This window comes from Corvus cornix, chromosome 2 (assembly GCF_000738735.6).
Source record: "Corvus cornix cornix isolate S_Up_H32 chromosome 2, ASM73873v5, whole genome shotgun sequence".
Lineage (NCBI taxonomy): Eukaryota > Metazoa > Chordata > Aves > Passeriformes > Corvidae > Corvus > Corvus cornix.
In genome coordinates, this window is record NC_046333.1 from 131,519,835 (window position 1) to 131,538,979 (window position 19,145).

General features: G+C 39.4%; 1 protein-coding gene across 1 annotated transcript in view; it reads left to right on the forward strand.

Moving 5' to 3' along the window:
- The window catches only part of CPQ (carboxypeptidase Q), a 149,024-nt gene that overhangs the window by 75,922 nt on the left and 53,957 nt on the right, over positions 1-19,145 (forward strand). The window contains exon 5 of the mRNA XM_039549698.1: positions 16,528-16,639. Coding sequence (XP_039405632.1) covers positions 16,528-16,639 — 112 coding nt within the window. The remainder of the gene's footprint in view (positions 1-16,527; positions 16,640-19,145) is intronic.

Genomic DNA, 19,145 nt, shown 5'->3' on the forward strand with positions numbered 1-19,145 from the left:
GGTGATGGAAACTCATTGGCATTTTCTAGTGCAACTTTTGTTATTACATGAAAAGTCTGTTTAACACCCACCCTTTGCCAGTCCAGTTCCTGTTCAATGTACCTTGAGCTTTTACTGTGCTTTGTCGTTCTTTCCAGAGGAAACTCAGGTCTCTCATAGCCACTTTAAACAGCTGTTGCTGTTCTGCAACAGCTTTTATAGTCTGGTTTTCCATCCTAGTTTCGCTTCTCAGTGTCTCCTTGGGATAATTTGAAGATACTGTGTCCTTAGTACAAGAATCTGCTGTTAGCTCAGGAGAGATCACTGTTGTGGCGATCTAGCACACATTTTTGTATATGTTCACATGTGTACTCATTTGTACTTTCACTGGTGACATGCACAGACCAAAGACTGTGTTACAACAACACCAGCTAATATCTGTTCCCAGGGAGCAGTTTATATCAATTTCTTCACCTCAAACCTATGCTGTTTTGATGATATAGGCAACAAGTCATATTCTATTACACTTGAATTCGAGTCAACCCTTTCCACAGAATCGTGGAAACTTTTTATCTGCAGCTTTCTCTTTACCTCATTTAACTTCTTTACTGTTTCTACGAACTTCTTTCCTTGTGTATTTATAAAAAAATTAAATATTAGTTAGCTATTTTTGAAAAGCATCTTTATTGGAACATGAAGAATAAATGAATCAGTTGTGGAATAGGAAGTGTAAGGTTTGTTAACTCGCAAAGTTTGTAGGCAAAGTCCTAGAAATATTTCAGTTCTGTGTCTGTTTTCCTTATGTGTGACTCTGCTGCAATTATAATGGTGTAATTAGGATAGATTAGTATTGAATGTCCTGCGGCTGGGAAGAGCAGAAGTAAATTACTAGAGTGAGATCTGCAACTACAGTCTGAGTTTTGTGAATGTAGGTACTTTCAGAAAATGAGCATGAAACTTACATGTTTTGGGGATATAGGCATTGCAGAGGACCCGTTTTTTGGAGCAGCTTTTTCCAAGAGGATGTTTGATATATATTTCAGTATGGCAGGAGTAGCAGCCTGCTAGCAGAGTAGTTTTGTCTTTTTTTATTCTTAGTAATAGAACAAGTTAATTTGCATTTTATTTCATTTGTAGAATACAAAATCCAGGTGAACACTTTTGCTTACTCTTGAAGATCAATCAAATAAATGTGCAAGTTTCACGCTTGTTCTGACCTTACCTTGCAATGGACATTTTTTAAAAGCCATAATTAAAATGTCCTCACCTTTGAACAAATTGGTGACTCACATTCCCTTTGGTCTGTCCCTGTCTTATGTGGTTAAAAACTGAACTGTCTGCCTGAAGACTTCAGTCTCTTGAGAAGAATGTGATAGACATAAGAAATGCTGGCCAGCATTCAAGCATACTTTTTTTTTCCAACAGGTATGAAGCATCCAAGAATGGCTTGGAAAGTGAGTAGTAAAATGTGTAAGACACCAGTGGGAGGAGAAAAGTTCAGGAATAACTGCAGATTCCTATCAGTTATTCTGAAATTGTTGTGTTATTAACCCTAATATGAGGGAATAAAAATTGCTGAATGCACTCAAATAGTAAAAAATACAAACCAGATTTTTATGCAGTTATGTCTGATAACAAGGACTGGAGTGGATGCATTAGGAAAATCTTGTTCTTTGTGTCTCCTTTTCTCTCTGTGCAATCTTGTCAGAAGTTTATTTAAAGGATAAAATAAGTTTCTTTTAACATTCAACTATTAAAATATTTAAGCAAGTACAGCCCTGATAGAATCTTAACCAAACATGCCTTTCAAGCTTATTAATTCAGAACATATAATGAGTTTTGTGTACTACTGTGATAACCATAGTGTTTAATTTTGAAAGTTAGAGACACAAAACCTAATAAAATTAGAATAGGAGCCTCTGAGAACAGTGCCTGAAGGAGAAATTAAATTCATTTCAACACAAGGAGATATGAAATGAAGTACAAATAGAACAGCAGTAATAATTTTAGTATGACACAAGGTTTCATTAAAACTCCAACAACCATTACTGCATTCAGTGTCAGGGTTGTGGAGACTGAATGTAGGATCTTTTTGATACTTATCTTAGAGGACAGACTAATGTCTAGTAGCAGTCAGTGGTGCTTGCCATCTGGTTAGCCAGTGCTATGTAGATGTCAGAGTTCCTGTGAACACATTGCTCTGTTGTGTGTGAAACTGGGGAGTGCAGGGATAGTTAAGTAAATAAGTTATTTCAGCTTGCAGCCGTAGGAAGCGACACTAGAGGGAGGTGACATTGGCAATGAGACACACAACCTTTCAGATAAAGGTCAGGGATTTAAGTCTAAGGTGAAGTGACAGGGAGTATTAGTTAGTACTGACAGATTTTGAATGGCCTAGGGTCATAAATTTGATGTTAAGTCCAAGTAGACAGAAACCTACATCACACAAGCCCATCTGTATAACCTGGATCTAGCTGGTGTTTCGGGTGTTTTTCTTTCTGATTTCCTCTCTGTAGCTGGACGTGGGGGGAAAAAAGTCACAAGCTCAAAAGGCTTCTCATGCTATGGAGGACATGAATAAATTTGTGCCTCTGAAAATGTCAGAGATTATACCAACCTGCAGCCATTCTTTCGGCACCTGATAGAGAGAAGGGAAGTGGAGACCATGTACAAAGCACAGCTCTGTTTGATTCCAGAGTGTGACCATGAGGACAGCTCTCCTACTTTTTGGAGGAATGCTGTAATCACTCTACATATTCCTTCTAATGAATACTCAAAATGTTTCACATAAGCTGAACCAATTACAAGTGAGATAACTTCCATTTTCTGGTGATTTTGGAAAAGGGCAGGACAAGGAACCTGTGTATCTCCTCCCACTCTCCTAGTGCAGTTGACTTGCTTTTCGCATTTCTACAGGGTTTGTCCAGAGCTCTGAGTTATCCATCTGCTTTCCATTCTGTGCAGGGAAAGCACTGGTTTGTGTTTGGCACAGAATGATCAAATCATAGAATCATTTAGGTTGGAAAAACTTTTAAGATCTTTGAGTCCAACTGTTAACCTGGTACTGCCAAGTCCACCACTGAACCATGTCCCTAGGCACCACATCTACATGCCTTTTAAATACCTCTGTGGATGCTGATTCCACCAGATCCCTGGACAGCCTGTTTCAGTGCCTGACAACCCTTTTGGTGAATAAAATTTTCCTACGTCCAATCTAAATCTCTGCTGGCACAAGGCGAGACTATTTCCTCTTGTCCTACTACTTACTACTTGGGAGAAGAGGCCAACCCTCTCCTGGCCACGGCCTCCTTTCAGGCAGTTGTAGAGAGTTATAATGTTCCCTGCCCCCCAGCCTCCTTTTCTCCAGGGTAAACTACTCTAGTTCCCTCAGCTGCTCCTCATAAGACTTGTGCTCCAGACCCTTCACCAGCTCTGTTGCCCTTCTCTGGACACGTCTGTACGTGCATTAAAAGATAGTAACAGGTAGCAGACATACAGAGCCCAGGCAACTCATGCACTTGAAGTGTCTTTCAGCCTTGGAGTAGGCCAAACATCTTGGAGTGCATATTGCCACTCTTTTTTTCCTGCTTTGCCACATCTGTACTTTGCACCAGGTTTACCAAAGTCCCCTGCACTCCAAATGCATTCCAGAGCTTTTGTGTTACTGCTTCCAATAAAGCAAATCTCTTTAAACTTCGAGCAGAAATTCCACCCTGGCAATCATCCTGACAACAGTTGTCTCATCTGGTCTTCTGCACACATTGTTTGAGTTTGAAAATCAGCCTCTTCTCTATCTTGGTGAAAACTTGTGTCAAACATACTTTAAGTTTCACAAGAGTATATAAACAAAGAAATTAAGGACAGCTAAACATGTAGGGTGTGCTATTGCTTTGTATCAAAACTCTGGTGTTTTGAGATACACTAATGGGAATTGAGTAGGGAAATCTGCCCATGTTACTTGCAAGTACTTAGCTGTGTCTTTGTGAATATGACTTTGGTAGGTACTAGAAATTGTGGACTGAATTATTGTTTGTATAAAGACATACAGTTACAATAATTTCTACATAAGACAGGGGTTTCAAGTCTCTATTTCTTAGTATTTTCCATGAAAGCTGTCATAAATATAAGAATAAACCTTAATCCTCACTGTATCCCCACATAATAAACAGTAGCTTAGTCCCATTTTCCTGACAAAGAGACCAGTACAATATAGTGAACTAATTTGAATGTAGAAATGAGAAATAATAATTTTCTAAGTCCAAGTTTAATCCTCAATAGAAGTGCTGTTTTAATGATCAGAAACAAAAAGAAACTGAAGGGACTAGCATTGGTGAAAGAAGATTTGTAATTTGAAAATTACGTTGATATTTTGAAGACATGTTTCATACAATATATAAAGCAATTATTTTACGGTCAGTGCTAGATAAATTTTTTTTTTTTTCCATGTTGCAAGCCAAGTAATGTCCTGTTTCTGTGCATTCTTGCATCAGTTCATAAAACTATTAGAAAAGAATTGCAAATTATTTAATAAAATATGTTCTGTCAGTGGGCACTACTGAAAAGAGTCTGGCTCCCTCTTCTTTACATCTGCCATCAAGTATTTATACACCTTGATGAGATCCTGAAGCCTTCTCTTCTCCAGTCCCAGCTCTCTGGCCCCTTTGTTGGAAATGATACAATTTAATTTTTTTTTTTAAACTAGCTTTAGTGAGGGATTTGTTCCTCTTTGCCCAGGGGGAAGGGTATTGAAGTTTCTTTTGAAAAGGCTCTGTTCCCTGGGTGAGGCCTGATGATCTTAACATCTCAATGGACTGGGAGTTGCCAGAGGATGCACAAGAAATAAGCGACCATTAACAAACATTACCCTTGAACATCATCCCCTGGTGTGTTGGAGACACCTGGTCTGGGAAAAGATCGATAAGGGAACCTAAGAATGAGGACCAAATTAGCATCGAAGGCGAAGGGATCAATAACCAATAGGAAACCAAATACTAAGAATTGTGAATTTTGGGACCAATGAACATTGAACCAAGGAATTGCTTTGGGTTCATAGTATAAATATGTGGAAAATCTAGTGAAGAAGCACGTGTGATGGAATGATTTTCACTGCACAACCTGAGCAGTGTGTGGATGAAATGATTTCTCTTGCACATCCTGGCCAGAACAACATCCTGGCCAGAATAAAGTAATGCCTGAATTGTCCAACACTGAAAAGATGTTGGAGAGTTTTTGTTCTTCCTGCAGTTTCGGTGACACCTTCATCATGTCTGTGGTCCAGTACAGTCATGTCTTTCTTTTTCTGGGGATCTCCAAGCTGCACAAAGCACCCAGATGTGTCTCAAAAATGTGTAAGGTGTCTCTCCAGTGCTGAGTGGTGAGGAAGGATCACCCTCCTTGGCCTGCAGGCAGCGCTCCACCTGATGCAGCTCGGGTGCCATTGGCCTTGTTTATGGCACAGGCACACTGCTGGCTCACGGTCAACTAGTCATCCACCAGGACCCTGAGCTCCTTCTCTGCCAAGCTGCTTTGCAGCTGGTCTTCAGCATGATCCTTGAAAACCAGCCAGCACTCCTGGACTCTTTTTTCTCTCCAGCTCTGTCTCCCATAGGATTCTTACAAACAGGTCCTTGAACAGGTTAAACACTACTTTCCCCAAGACCAGAGCTCACATCCTGCCATTTGCCTTACTGCTTCTCAGGATCCTGAGCTCCTCCATCTTATGTTCACAGCAGACCTTCACATTCCCAATCAGTTCTTCCTGTTTTGTAAGTATGACGTCCAACAGAGTATCTCCCTCATGGATTCATTCCACAGTGGGTTCCTGCAATTCTGGGAATGCCTGAAGTTAGTGCTGCATTGAGACATTTATTGTACAGTTTAAAAGGGAAGCCATGTATATGGGAAAGAGAAAATGTTACATGCAGATTGAAAAACCCAGTAATGAAAAATAAGAATCTCAGAAAAAAACCTGTAACAAATAAGAGGATAATCCCAGCAAAATTCTGAGAAAACTTGTGCAGGTGCCAGGAATGTAGGATAAGCTGTAAAAAAAAAAAAAAAAAAAAAAAAAAAAAAAAAAAAAAAAAAAAAGTTACAGTAATCAAATGAAAGACTAATTGAGTGGTTTAGCATACTAGACAACAAAATCCTTTGGGCAGCAGTGGCAGAAATGGCAAGAACGTGACCTATGTGAGGATTTGTGAAGTAAGAGGGAAGCATCAGAAAAGCCTCTCTCACAGGCTGTGAACACGGGCCTGTGAATTGTGAGAGGAAGAAGTTTTTGCCATCACAGCAGAAAGGCCTGGAGCCACCATGCACTACAGAGTAACAAGGACAAGACACATCACTAGTTCTGATAGGTCATTGTGACTGTAGAAGTGGGACAGTTTTGTGAGAACTGATTACGTGATCAGCACTCCTTTCAATATATATAATGGTGAGGGACAATGGCGTGATAAGATGCAAAAATTTCATTTCCATTGTGTTCATTTGGTGATGATGAATAATAAAAGCATCTGGAGGTGTGGCTCACAAGGCAGGCTCACAGCATTTAAAATCCAGTTTGACTTTTGAATGCTGCAGTGATGGCCCAGCAGGGCACATTTTTAAAAAAACGCTTGTGTTATAATGGGTATTAGAAAAAATGCTTTCCTAAGAGTAAACATTGAAACAGCTTGTCCAGAGAGGTTGTGGCATTTCTATTGTAAGAAATTTCATAACTTGACTGGACAAAACTCTAACTAATCAGATATAAGTTCATGCACAGAGGTCCCTTCCAAACTCAAGTATTCTCCAATGCCTGGTGTCTGGTACAGGGACATAAGTGTTAGTTTTTAAGCCTCCTTTCTTATAGTGCTCTGCTGTTATTACAGCCATGTAAGGGTTGTTTTGACTTGCTTCCATCAGAAGTCTTCTTGGGGGATTTGTAAAGTCAAGTCTGTTTTCTTGAGGACAGTTGAGAGGCAGCTGCTCAGGATGGCTTTCAGGACATTTTAGGTCATCAGAATGCTCTAAAGCAGTGCTAGTGAGGCATGGTTCTGACTTATAAGGGGTCCTCTAGTTGATGCCTTAGGTTTTAACTTTTATATTTTTCAAATTCTGTACTGCTTAGTGTGTAACTCTGGAGTTTCCTGTAGCCTGTTCACTTCTGCTCTCTCGTGCTATGTAGACACAACAAAGCCTCTCCGGCTCTGCTCTTCAAGGACACCCAGACCATCACAGGCCCAAAAAGTATAAACCAAAGAGCCTCTAAGGGGGGCAAGCAGAGGGGAACTTACATCATTAACTGAAGCTTTAATTGGAGAATTAACCCTGATATGAAAATGAACCAAACCTATAAAAGTGTGAAGAACTCGTGACCTGTTGTCCATCTTGGGGTCCATCCTGGCAATAGCCTCTGGCCCCCAGGGGGTACCTTTGAAGGCCTTTCAAATAAATACCTACTTTTATTCCCTTACTCCTGTCTAGTCTCTGTTTCTAGAGGCCTCTTAAGGCATCATAGTGCTCTTGAAAGGTAACAACATTTGTAATTTTTTTGGAGAAAAGTCTACTATTTTTACAGTTTTAGAAAGGGGAGTTTGCTAGTAATGCCTAGGATCACAGTGTACAAGTAGACTTTGTAAACACTTCAGCAAAAGAAGTAGCACTGGACAATATTTACTTTAGCTGAGATTAATTTTGATATCTGAAAAAAGGAATTTCAAAGATAAAACATTCGGGGATGTTGCTAGATCTGTAATAATGTGGAATCCTGTATGACTCTAAAGTGAAAAATATATAAATATATATACTCTAGATTATAAAAATTATCTACTGTATGTGTAAGGGAACTTTTCCTTTGGTAAGTGTAGAAAAAAGAGAGCTGCTCTCTTCACATCAGCTCAGATGCCATTTCAGCTTTTCTACGGGCTATTGCAAGAGATTCTTTGCTGATCTTTGAACAAGAAAAAAAGCAGCTACAACATCTTCTTAGTGCAAGGGTAAGTGATATTTCAGTGATACCTAGTTTTGTTTAGAGGCAGTTACTGTTATGATTTTTCCTCTTAAAACGTCTAGAAGTGGGTTGAAATATATAAACTAAATTCCTTATTTTCAAAATAAAGTATTATGAAGAGTGATATTTCTGAAATGTTATAGCTCAGGAAATAGGAAATAAAAGATGCTGCAGAATTTAAATATGGAAATGCTAAGTCTTAAAATCCAACGTTTAATATGAAAATGGTAGTAATTTCAATACTTGGTTATCTTTTGAATGCTCATATAGTTTCTATGTCGTTACCTTTACTACAATTCCCTTATCAGTAATAATTTATTTTCAGACTAATTTTCTCCTTCACTGTCATACATGCTATAAATGATATCAACTCATGCTATTAACTACTGAGTGGTTTTGAGATTCACTTCAAACAGGGAGGTTTGATTGCAGTAGTTCTTTCCAAGTACATATTAGTTTCAATCACTTCTACAAAGTAGAGATTCAACTTTAAAGAGCTGACTGTATGTTGTGACACAGGGGCTCTCTGAAGGTTAATCAGCTTTTTAGCAATAATAGGGTTGGATTCTTGTGTGACTAAGTGAGTCACTTCTGTTTCATGTGCAGATCTATCATTTAATCAGAAGCCTGGAAGTTAAGACTTACTATGCTGCATATTAAGTAGAAAAGACAGTTGTTGTTTTAATAATTTTTTTTCTTTCTGAACTTCACTGTATCTTTAGGACTGTAAATTAGTTGAGACAGCTAGACTGATTATTTAAGAACCATTCCTAATGTGTGTAAAATCTAATAAAAGGAGCTGTACAGTGAAGTCATATTATTTGGACACCAAAGCTAAAAACTAATTTGAAGAAATATCTTCATATATACAAAACAAAATCCACTAAATGTGGTAATGTTGTTCCTGATTTACATGTAGGGCATGATTTAATCCAATTGCAGTTTAACTGGGGGCAGTTAGTGTTTTCTTAAAGGCAAGTACAAAACCACACAAATCTTTTTTAACATATTTGTAGCCCAAAACAAATATTTGGAGAATGGCCAGAATAGACTGTCACAAAGAGTTTTAACCACGTAAGTTGTTTTTACAACTGAGTATCTCTGATATAGTTCTGTGCTTGAATTTAGCTGTTGAAGTTGATAAAATTACACACAATAGAGTAGGCTTGTGTTTAAACATTACTGGACAAAGTATTTTTCTTCTGGTAGCAATGCCCCACACACCTTAAAATACAGGAGAGTTTATATTTAAATATATACGTTATATGTATATATTACCTTGCATGTTAGTCTAACTCTAATCCCATACCATACAGTACTATGTTACAGTGCTCAGTACTCTGTGTTGCTGATGGGCACTCAGCTTTGTCATCTTGTCTTCCTCAAATGTTGAAATGCTGAGCTTGAATAATGGTAGTGTATACAAAACACAGTGTCCCAGCAAGAACTGTTTAAATAGTTATCTTTATAATGCAGTGCTTGAGTAGTTTTCTTCAAGTATTTATCCTGCTGTTGGAAGTGCTGCGTTGGATTCCAGAAAAGAAGATGATGTGTGATGTGTTTGCTGCAGTCAGTGTGGTGCTACAGCACACAGGATTACAAGTTCAGATTGTTTAGGTTTCGTAAGGCCTTTGATAGAAAAGCCAAGGGACTGATTTACAGAATCTGGCTAAATGATACAAATTAAATAACTATTATAAATATTTTAAAACTTGAGGAATGTTGGTTTCCATACAGGAATGACATTCTGCCTGGACATGAAGTATCAAGTAGGAAGAGTTGGCAACTTGTAATTTGCATTTGTTTTGCTGTGTGGCTTGAAGAGAGAAAGGTTTGAGGTGGAGTAGGAAGAGAATGAGTCAGGGCAAAAAAAGCCAACTGCACACCAACACTTTATTCTATTAAGATGACAGAAGTTTTTCCTAAGAAGGGGGAAAGGAAATCTAGTCTGCAGATTAAGAAGTGCTTTAAGGAAGGATGCTGTGCCAGCTTTGCTATGCGGGTGAGGAGTAGAAATGCATATTGCTTGGTGTTGCCATTTTCCCAAATACATTTGCAAGCTACTACTGCGGACAATGCTAATACATCCTAGAACTGCCATGCCATATATACTACTCTATATTTGCAAATCTGTGTATATGAAGACTTTATTTAATCATAGTTTTGAAAGCAAGTTAGGCATGATGGGCTTAAATTTAATCCTGCCAGCTGTTTTATTTGCCCACTAGTTAGGTACATGATATGCTGCCTTTCTTTTTTCCTTTATTCTCATGCTGTTAAAACAGTGAAATTAAGAAAATCTTTAAGTCCTTATAAACTGAAGCCATCTGGCTGTTCATAGCTGTAATGCTATCCAAATGTGTAAATTACTAAAAATGTACTCCCCCTTATGCTTAGGAGAACAGGCCTGAATTTGGTGCTGCTTTCCTCAGTCTGAGAAGCTGGGATTAGGTTTTTTAGTCATGGCTCATTTAGTGCTATAAATTTTGTTGGGACTGGAGAGAATAGGATATTGTGAAGTGAGAGAGTGTTTGTGAGAATAAAAAGATTAATGAGTATCCAAGGAAGGAGAGAAATTATAGGCAACTTTTTAATTGGATTGAATAGGGGATCCTAATTCTTATCTGACTTCTGTTTTCCTCTGATTTTGGTCCAAACACAAATCAACTTTATATGCTGTTTATACACATGTAAGGTAAGTATTGCACAAATAACCCTGCACTGGCAGGGGATTCATGCAAGGGAAATATCCAGTTAAACAATACAAGACCTTGTTGTGGTACTTAGAGTTTCAGATGAACTTACTTAGAAGCAAACTGGAGAAAGTGAACCACAAAAATTTGAACAGAAATGCTTTTCATGAGTTTCCAGGTAATTGTGAACTGGATGGGAACACTGTAAACCTGTGTTGCCTGAGGAAACAACCAACTTCTAGCATTATTTGACTGAAAATGTGCATGAAGAGTTGAAAAGAACTTGAGTTACAGTCTAAAGGACTTCACTGTTTAAGCTTGATGTTTTGGCATACAGATGCTTGGAGTTTGAATGTGTCATGACTAAAGATGCTTAATCTGGTTCTAATATCCTGTTTAGTTCTTGGTCATATCCCATGCAGCACTGCAGGCTGGGGACAGAGTGGCTGGACAGTGGCCAGGCAGGAAGAACCTGGGGGTACTGACTGACAACAGGCTGAACATGAGCCAGTGTGCGTTCAGGTGGCCAAGAAGGCCAGTGGCATCCTGGCCTGTATCAGCAATGGTGTGACCAGCAGGACCAGGGCAGTAATTTTTCTGCTGTATAGGCCGCACCTTGACTGCTGTGTCCAGTTCTGGGCCCCTCAATTTAGGAAGGATGGCAAGATGCTGTAGCATGTTCAGAGAACAGCAACAAGGCTGGTGAAGGGTCTGGAGGACAAGTTCCATGAGGAGTGGCTAGGGGTGTTTATCCTGGAGAAAAGGAGGCTCAAGGGAGACCTTATCACTCTCTACAACTGCCTGAAAGGAGGTTGTAGCCAGGGGAGGATCTGTCTCTTCTCCCAGGCAACCAGCGACAGGACAAGAGGACATGGTCTTAAGCTGCACCAGGGGATGTTTAGGTTGGATGTTAGGAAGAAGTTCTTCACAGAAGGGGGGACTGGGCATTGGAATGGGCTGCCCAGGGAGGTGGTGGAGTCACCGTCCCTGCAGGTGCTTAAGAAAAGACTGGATGTGGCATATAGTGCCATGGTCTAGTTGACAAGGTGGAGTTTGGTCATAATTTGGACTTGATCTAAAAGGTCTTTTCCAAACTAATTGATTCTGTGATTCTTCGTGTATGTGATGCTTGTTTAAATTTTTTGTCCTCTTGCAAGTTAAGGTGCTCCTTATCTTCACTGTCTGCTGGAGGAAGATGTAAAGAAAAGTACTTTTCAGTGTTTTGAATAATGAAAGTTATTAGCATGCTTTTCTAAGAGAAAAGTGTTGATAGGCAGATTCCATCAATAAAGGTCCTATCTAAACCTCCATCCATGAAGCCTTCTTCATCCATGAAGGTAAAGATGAATGATGGCTTCATTAGTCTTCCATTACTCTTGCATTACCTGATATACATCTGTCTCAGGGACATGAAATAATAACTCTGCATAGCAGTTTTCACAACTTAATACAAATGTTATTCTAGATTAAGTGAAGTGATTGAAAATGTTGCTTACAGTTCTTTCCTAATGTTTAATATTTATGATCTCTAAGGTTGCATAGAAAGAAACCTTTGCTTTGTGTTTAACTAAAAATGGGATACACATTTCTTAAAATTCCATTTAATCAGGCAGAAGGTAGTTCACCTGCATTTTATGAAGTTGTTGCATTGTACTAATTTGAAAACAAACCAGTGGGAGGCACCAAGTCAGAATAACAATTTAATAGCGAAATCAAAAAATAAAGCCAGAAAACACTAGGTTAAACTGACAGCGTCAGGATACGACCTGACACTCTGTTAGCAAGGGTGTTGGCAGCAGTCTGATAAAATGGTGGCTGCAGTCCTCCTGAAGTGATGGATGTGGTTCTGTCAAAGCAGTGATCCTGTAGGAAGGGGCTGCTCTTCTTCAGAAGGTCCAGTGGTGGCTATGTAGCTCCTGTCCTCTGGGAATCCAATGGAAAAGGGTGTCTGTGGTGTTTGGAATCTCAGATTATATCCAGGATGGAATGCTTGGTTCCTCCTCCTGGGTGGAGCATCTCACAATGGGATGATGAGTCATGAGGCAAGGTGTTGATGGGCTCATTAACAGAAGATAGTCTGGAGGGAGGAGGCAAGGAACCACTGCCCCACCTGGTTTCAACAGCTCATGAGGATGGTAATAGAATGCACTGCAACCCAGGATGTGCATGACAAATGCAACTGGCCTGTGTGACTACATATGGGATGGGAGATTATTTTTTAGTGTCATAAACCATCCTGCTTAGAAAAGGTTAAGTCCATGACATGGGCACATGTAAGTGAATGTGGGGTTCCTCTTCCTAATCTTCTTGGGGTTAGAATATTAAATATATTTTTTGTTTTCAAAATATTTCAATATGCTTGATTGAAAGGCTGCACATGACCTAAAGGCATCCAATAGAGATCATCGTGCTGATGCAGAAGGAAATAGAGTAAGAAAAAGAAATCTTGTCATGTTACATGCAAGCTCTCTTATCCTAAATTTATTTTTGATCTATTTGGCAAATATGTATTGGTATATTTGTACTGCCCCATACAGTTGCTTGTGGTTTCTCTGCATATTTAAAACAAATACTTATATTTACAGATACTTACAAGCATTGCTTTGCAATGCATATATTCTTCTGGTACTTCTATAGGGTTGTTTTGTGCAAATGTAAGTTATTAGTTTCTGTGTAGATTTGGAGCTGAGAATCACATAACAGATTTGAAAGCAATGTGTAAAATGCAATAATCATACATCCTTGATAGCTTTAACTGCATTTATTATTGGCCCACCTATACAGAGTATTATACTACTATTATTTTATAATATTACTTTAAATAATATAGTACTTTAGACTGAATTTCAGAAATATTTCCATTCATTGCTCAGACACATTCTGTCTACTAAAAGACCAAGATAAACACAGTGGGTTTTGTTATTTTATAGCTGTGTCTTATTTTAAGAATGTCTATGGCTATCAGCACGATCAGTGAAACTTACATTTTAGCAGCTGCTACAAAAACATGATAGTTTGAAAGCACAACTGTTTGGAAGAAACTTTCACATGGAAGTACAATGGTTGTATTTATGTAATTGCTCTTGGCAACAGCTTCAGTAAATTTAAGTTGAAGTTCATCCATAAAATTAACTGATTTTCTCAATCCACTTGAACCTTGATCTGTTTTGGTGTAATGTTCTGGAGCTGGTGAAGATGCTTACAACTGGAGTCTGTAACCCCAAATGAGATTACACCACCTTCTTCTGATTCAGAATTTCCTGCTGTTGCAATATGTGTTGTTCCACAGAAATGAGGAGTAATTCCCTCTCAGACACTCTGTTGAGATTGCTGCCACGGAACAGCGTTAGTGATGTGTTCTTTCACTGCTACAGACAAGGCATCACTTCTATTGTAAACTTGGTTCTCTCTCAATGAATTTACAAACGTATTCTAAATAATTCACTTCATCTTGAAGCTCTGTTTCCCAGGACGCAAAATAGTAATTTTCTTAAAACCAATTTTTGCTTTAAGAACAAAGAAACCACATGGCAACTTTGAAGCTGTGGAACAGACATCCTTTATACCACAGACAATTGGGTTTTCACTCAGAGCCTTTTCTGTTCTTTTTAAAAAAATATTATTATGTGTGAATTCCTTATTGAGTGGAACTGTATTGAGTCTGCATCTGTTGGCTGCAAAGTGTGGTGGTGTTTGAGCTCTCTCCTGCATAGGCAGGTTGCAGTGGGGCTGCACGTTCAGGAACGAACACAAAGCAGAATTCATTCATGCACTGCCCTCACCACCTGCAAGTGTGCACATGTGTGTGCATATGTGCATAGTCTTCCCTTAGAGGAAAGCAAGAAGAGCAGCAAGTACCCCAGTGAGTATTTATCTTCTCTGCTCTCGTTTCAGAAACCTTTCTACCTCCAAAGCTGGCACTGCTTTTCTCAGGTGATCTGGTTTCAAGCTATGTTGCTACTGTAGCAGAGGGCTGCTGCAGATTACATACTTCTACTGCAGGGCAGTGTCCCTAGAAAACGTGCTGTTCGCAATCTTTTGTGTTGGCCTTTAGAGGATCATATTAAATCACAGGAATACCCCAGAGAAATTCTGAGGCTTTTACAGAGGGGCCGGCCGTCCAAATTTAAGTGCTGTTGAAGGAGGGGAGGTTTTGGAATAAAGATTGCAGCATGTCTGTAATCTACCAAGAAGATGAGTCTGTGATGGAAAGCAAGCACATGTTAAGGCTGGATAAGGCAGAAAAGAGAGTTGAGACATGAGAAGGAAAGAGTAAGCTGCTCTTCAGATTTTGATCACAAGCTTTTTCTGCTTCTAAGGCATGACAGTTCTGTTTTTTGTAACACACACATTTATAAACATCTCACAGTCTATTTTCTAAATTTAAAGGGGTTTGGTGCATTCCAGTCAGACCCATGGCAGTTCAATGGGTATGATTAGTACTTTCTCATGGCCCTTTCTCATGGCCCATAGTTTATTGCTATGGATATTTCAGTTATGTTACCTGAGTTTGTGTTCAGTTACATGAAAAGACACTGTTGTATGATGAGTACTTGATATTTTTTATCTTGCCATGATAGTTAGTCCATTAATTTTAATATGCAGTGAAAACAGATTTATCTCACATTAAGAAGAAAATAGAGATCTTCATGTTTGGGCTCCGAGTTACTTCCTTGCAATGTTCACTGCATGCTTTACAGCGTAGACTCTTGCCTTCCAGGAGTTACAACAGGAAAAACACATTATGTTCTTATTTTCAGTGCTAAACTAGTTGTCCTGTGCTGAATGGAAGATGAGACAATATGCCAGGAGATCCTTATCCTTAGGGAGAAGACGGTAGCAGAAAGAATGAATATATTTTACATTTTTCTGGATCCCTCAACTCTGAGACTTGTTTGACATCAGCTAAACAGGGAGTGGGAAGCATCCCTTTGTGTATGGCCAGTTCTGCGCAGAACAGAGGTGGATGCTCCAGGGCCTCCTTCAGTTTTTCCTTAGTGCTGAGTTGTCATATGTTTCAACATGTCCTGCTCTTGGTTTTGTGCTGTTGCACCATTTTACCACGCTGCCTGCTTGGCTCGGAGTTTTTGTGCCTCCTTGACCTTTCCATTGTAATCATAGATCCATCAGCCCTTCAGCTTAAGGCCCAGTTAGGGAACAGTCACACTTGTGGTATTGGTCTGATGCTGCTTGTCAACATTTGAAGGGTTCAGATCTGAAAGTGGATGTTTCTGGAGATGCCCATACTACTATTCTCTACTGTAGTCACAAAACTTTCTTTGCAGAAAACGCATCTGGGACTTGCTACCATGTTTTAAAATATCCTTATGACTAATGGAACTATAAAATACCTTGTCATTGTTGTAGCACGTAGGGGATCTAGTAATAAATTAGAGGTCCTCTGTGACAAGTACCATAGACATATAATAAAACAAAAACCTCTGGGAATGCTTCAGTCTAAGTTCGTATTTTTTCCTTATGCACCCAAAAATAGGATTAATGAAATTTCATGCCTAAGGGCTTAAACAGATGTAATATGAAAGAAAATTTCACCAGTCAGCAGTGTAGTAGTCCTGCATCTCCAGAAAGTATGCACTTTCATAATGTACAAGATAAGACCTTTCATTTAAACATTTCTCACAGCTTATCTAGTTTCACTTACGCAGTGGTTTAAAGTAGTAGAATCCCAGATTAATATTCAGCAACTAGAGAACAATGTTTTAGTTTTATTTGAATTTCTTTCCTTTTGTTCTAAACTAAAATGCCAACTTTATGACAAAATCATTAAAATGCTTAAATGCTAAACAATTTTCTGATTCAGTGTTTTCATGTAGATATGTTTTCTCAAAACTGCTTTTCTAGGTTGTATTGGTCAGTGGACATCTGGACAGCTGGGACGTTGGGCAAGGAGCTATGGATGATGGTGGTGGAGCTTTTATATCATGGGAAGCATTATCACTCATTAAGGATCTGGGTAAATCTTTAATTTAAAAATACTTTTAATGCATTACATTTCTAGTACATTTTGTGTGATATCGAAACTGGATTTTATATTTTATCCACATCTCTGAGCACAAATACTCATTTTGTCACTATATGCCTCAAAACTAGTTCAAAACAGACTTTTTAGATTGCTGAGTTGATATCCAAGGATGCTTTCCCCCCTTCATCAGATGGAATCTATTTTTCCTTCTTATTCTCCTTTTTTCCACAAATGTAACCTGTGGTCAAGAGGAATGCCTAATGTATTCGTTAGAAACTAAAATCAGCTGCTGCTCCTGCTCTTAGCCCTAGCAGCCTTTAAATAATAAACCATCTTTTGCTGCTTCCCACCGGAAGGATTTGCGCACTTCAACAATCTCAATCTTTCTTGAAGAGCTCTTTGTAGACAAGCTCTGTTACGTGATTAGCTGCTTGCAGACTGCAGTCATGAACATCAGACATCCCTGTAAGTTCCTATTCCTTTATTGTGCATTGTTTGAACCTCTAACCTCTCCTTTTCCCAGCCTTGGAATGATTAGATTATCAGTCTGTAACTAAAACAAAGTGTGTCTGTTTAAATTTTTGGTCTTTTAAAAGCAAACTAAATAGGATTTTTCTATGGAGAATCCAGGTTTACTCCTTCTTTTAGTGTTTTTTAATCCTTTTTTCATGATGCTTGGAAAATTCTCTGTTTTCTCCACCTTCAAGGAAAAAAAAGTTATTCTGCTGTGTTTGGTACTCTATTCCATTCAGAATAAACTGTTCTGTGTTTCTTAAGGGCAAGTTCCTGGTGGCATTGTATAATTCTTATTCACTGGGTTTTCCTTCACACATGACTGAAATGCATCACTTTCTTCTTGTTCAAATATTTGATTTCCTCTGGTAGTAGCCTGTGTGTTTGCTGTGCGACCTGTGGTGAAATGCTGTTCTCTCAGCTGGGAAAAGCTGGAGCCTTTGCTGATGCCCTCTCTTCTGGGCAGCTGTAGTGTTCTGCTCTTCTTGTTGTACCAGTGTTCTTCAGGAACATAAGGCTGGGAGAGGACTTCTAGGTCTTCATATCTGTAGATAACCAAGGGGCAGACGATGTGGATGCTAAAAGGCAGGAGCAGAGGAATTTTCCAGCTGCTGAAGCATTTTGTGAAGTGGTTCTTTCTCATGCTTTAGCTGAGAAACTGTGAAAGATGGTTTTGTAAACTAATTCTATTATCTTGCACCTGGGTTTGTTTTCCAGCCTTGCTTTGGTACTCTGGAAAAAGTATTTTGAATGGGTGTTAGAGAACCTCAGCCAATCCCTCTAGGGGGTGGCTGGTCAAGCGACCAATCATATCATTCTCTCTCACATACAAAGATACATAACCTAGCTTGTAAATAATAAAATAATTCCTTTCCTGTTGCAGTGACCACTCGCTTCTCAGCCCGGCCAGCACCTGCGGTGTGAGGCAAGAGTGGGGAGCAGCCAAAGGCTCTAGGCTTTAAAGCTGCTCCTCTGGAGTTCAGCTCTGCCCAGGGGAGCTGAAGCTCCAGGTGCCACAGCTGTCAGCAGCCCCGACGAGGGAGAGGATAAAAAGTAGTAGGCAGGCTTGCCATGGGAGGAAATCCCTGTTTAGTGGATGGTATCTACAGAGGACAAACAACAATTGCAGAGCGACCATGCCTTATAAAGGGGGCAGAACAAGGGGAGTGACCCAACTGGGGACCAATAAGCAGATTAGAAGGGAGGGATGCTGGAGGGACTGACTCACATCTGGTCCAATGGTCTTGGTGGGTGGAGGGAGAGGGGTCACATGCCCCAATGGGGCGTTGAGGTTTAGGGGATTTCCAAGAGGGGAGGTATCCGAGGGGGCAGGGTCTCGGGGGATTGACGGGGACCATATAAGGGTAATTAGGGAGGGCTTGGGTGACAGACACAGAACAATCCAGAACTCCAGGAGGGTTGTGGGTGATTGATAGGGAAGGAGCCAGAACAAGGGGAGGGGATAACCATATATGGGAGCACGGGGGAAGCAACTTAGATCTGGGGCAGACTAACTGGGAATAGAAGTGGAGAAGGTAGGGGCAAAGCATTGGGGTACAAGGAACATACAAAATACAATAAAAACATTGCATCACCACACTTTCCTTTTCTCCTTGGATTTGGATTGTGTCGTTGCTCACCGGTTCTCAGTAAAACAGCGACAATAGGGCCTTTCACAAACTGGCCTTCATAGCAGATTGGTTAATGCAGATTTTGTATTTTATGCATATAAAATCCGACCAAAAAAAAAAAAAGGACAGCAAAATAAAAAGATGTGGAGATTGTGTGATTGTGTGAGAAACAAATTAATGGCTTTTACTTAAAATCAATTCCACAGATTGTGTTTTGAATGAGCATTGTGTTTTGAACTATGGAGACTTTGTTCAATATCCTTTTGGACCCTGATAAATTTAGTCTCAGACTAGTCCACCAAATACATTTGAAATGAAGATAAGCCAATTCAATTGGCTCCATGCATGTGTAG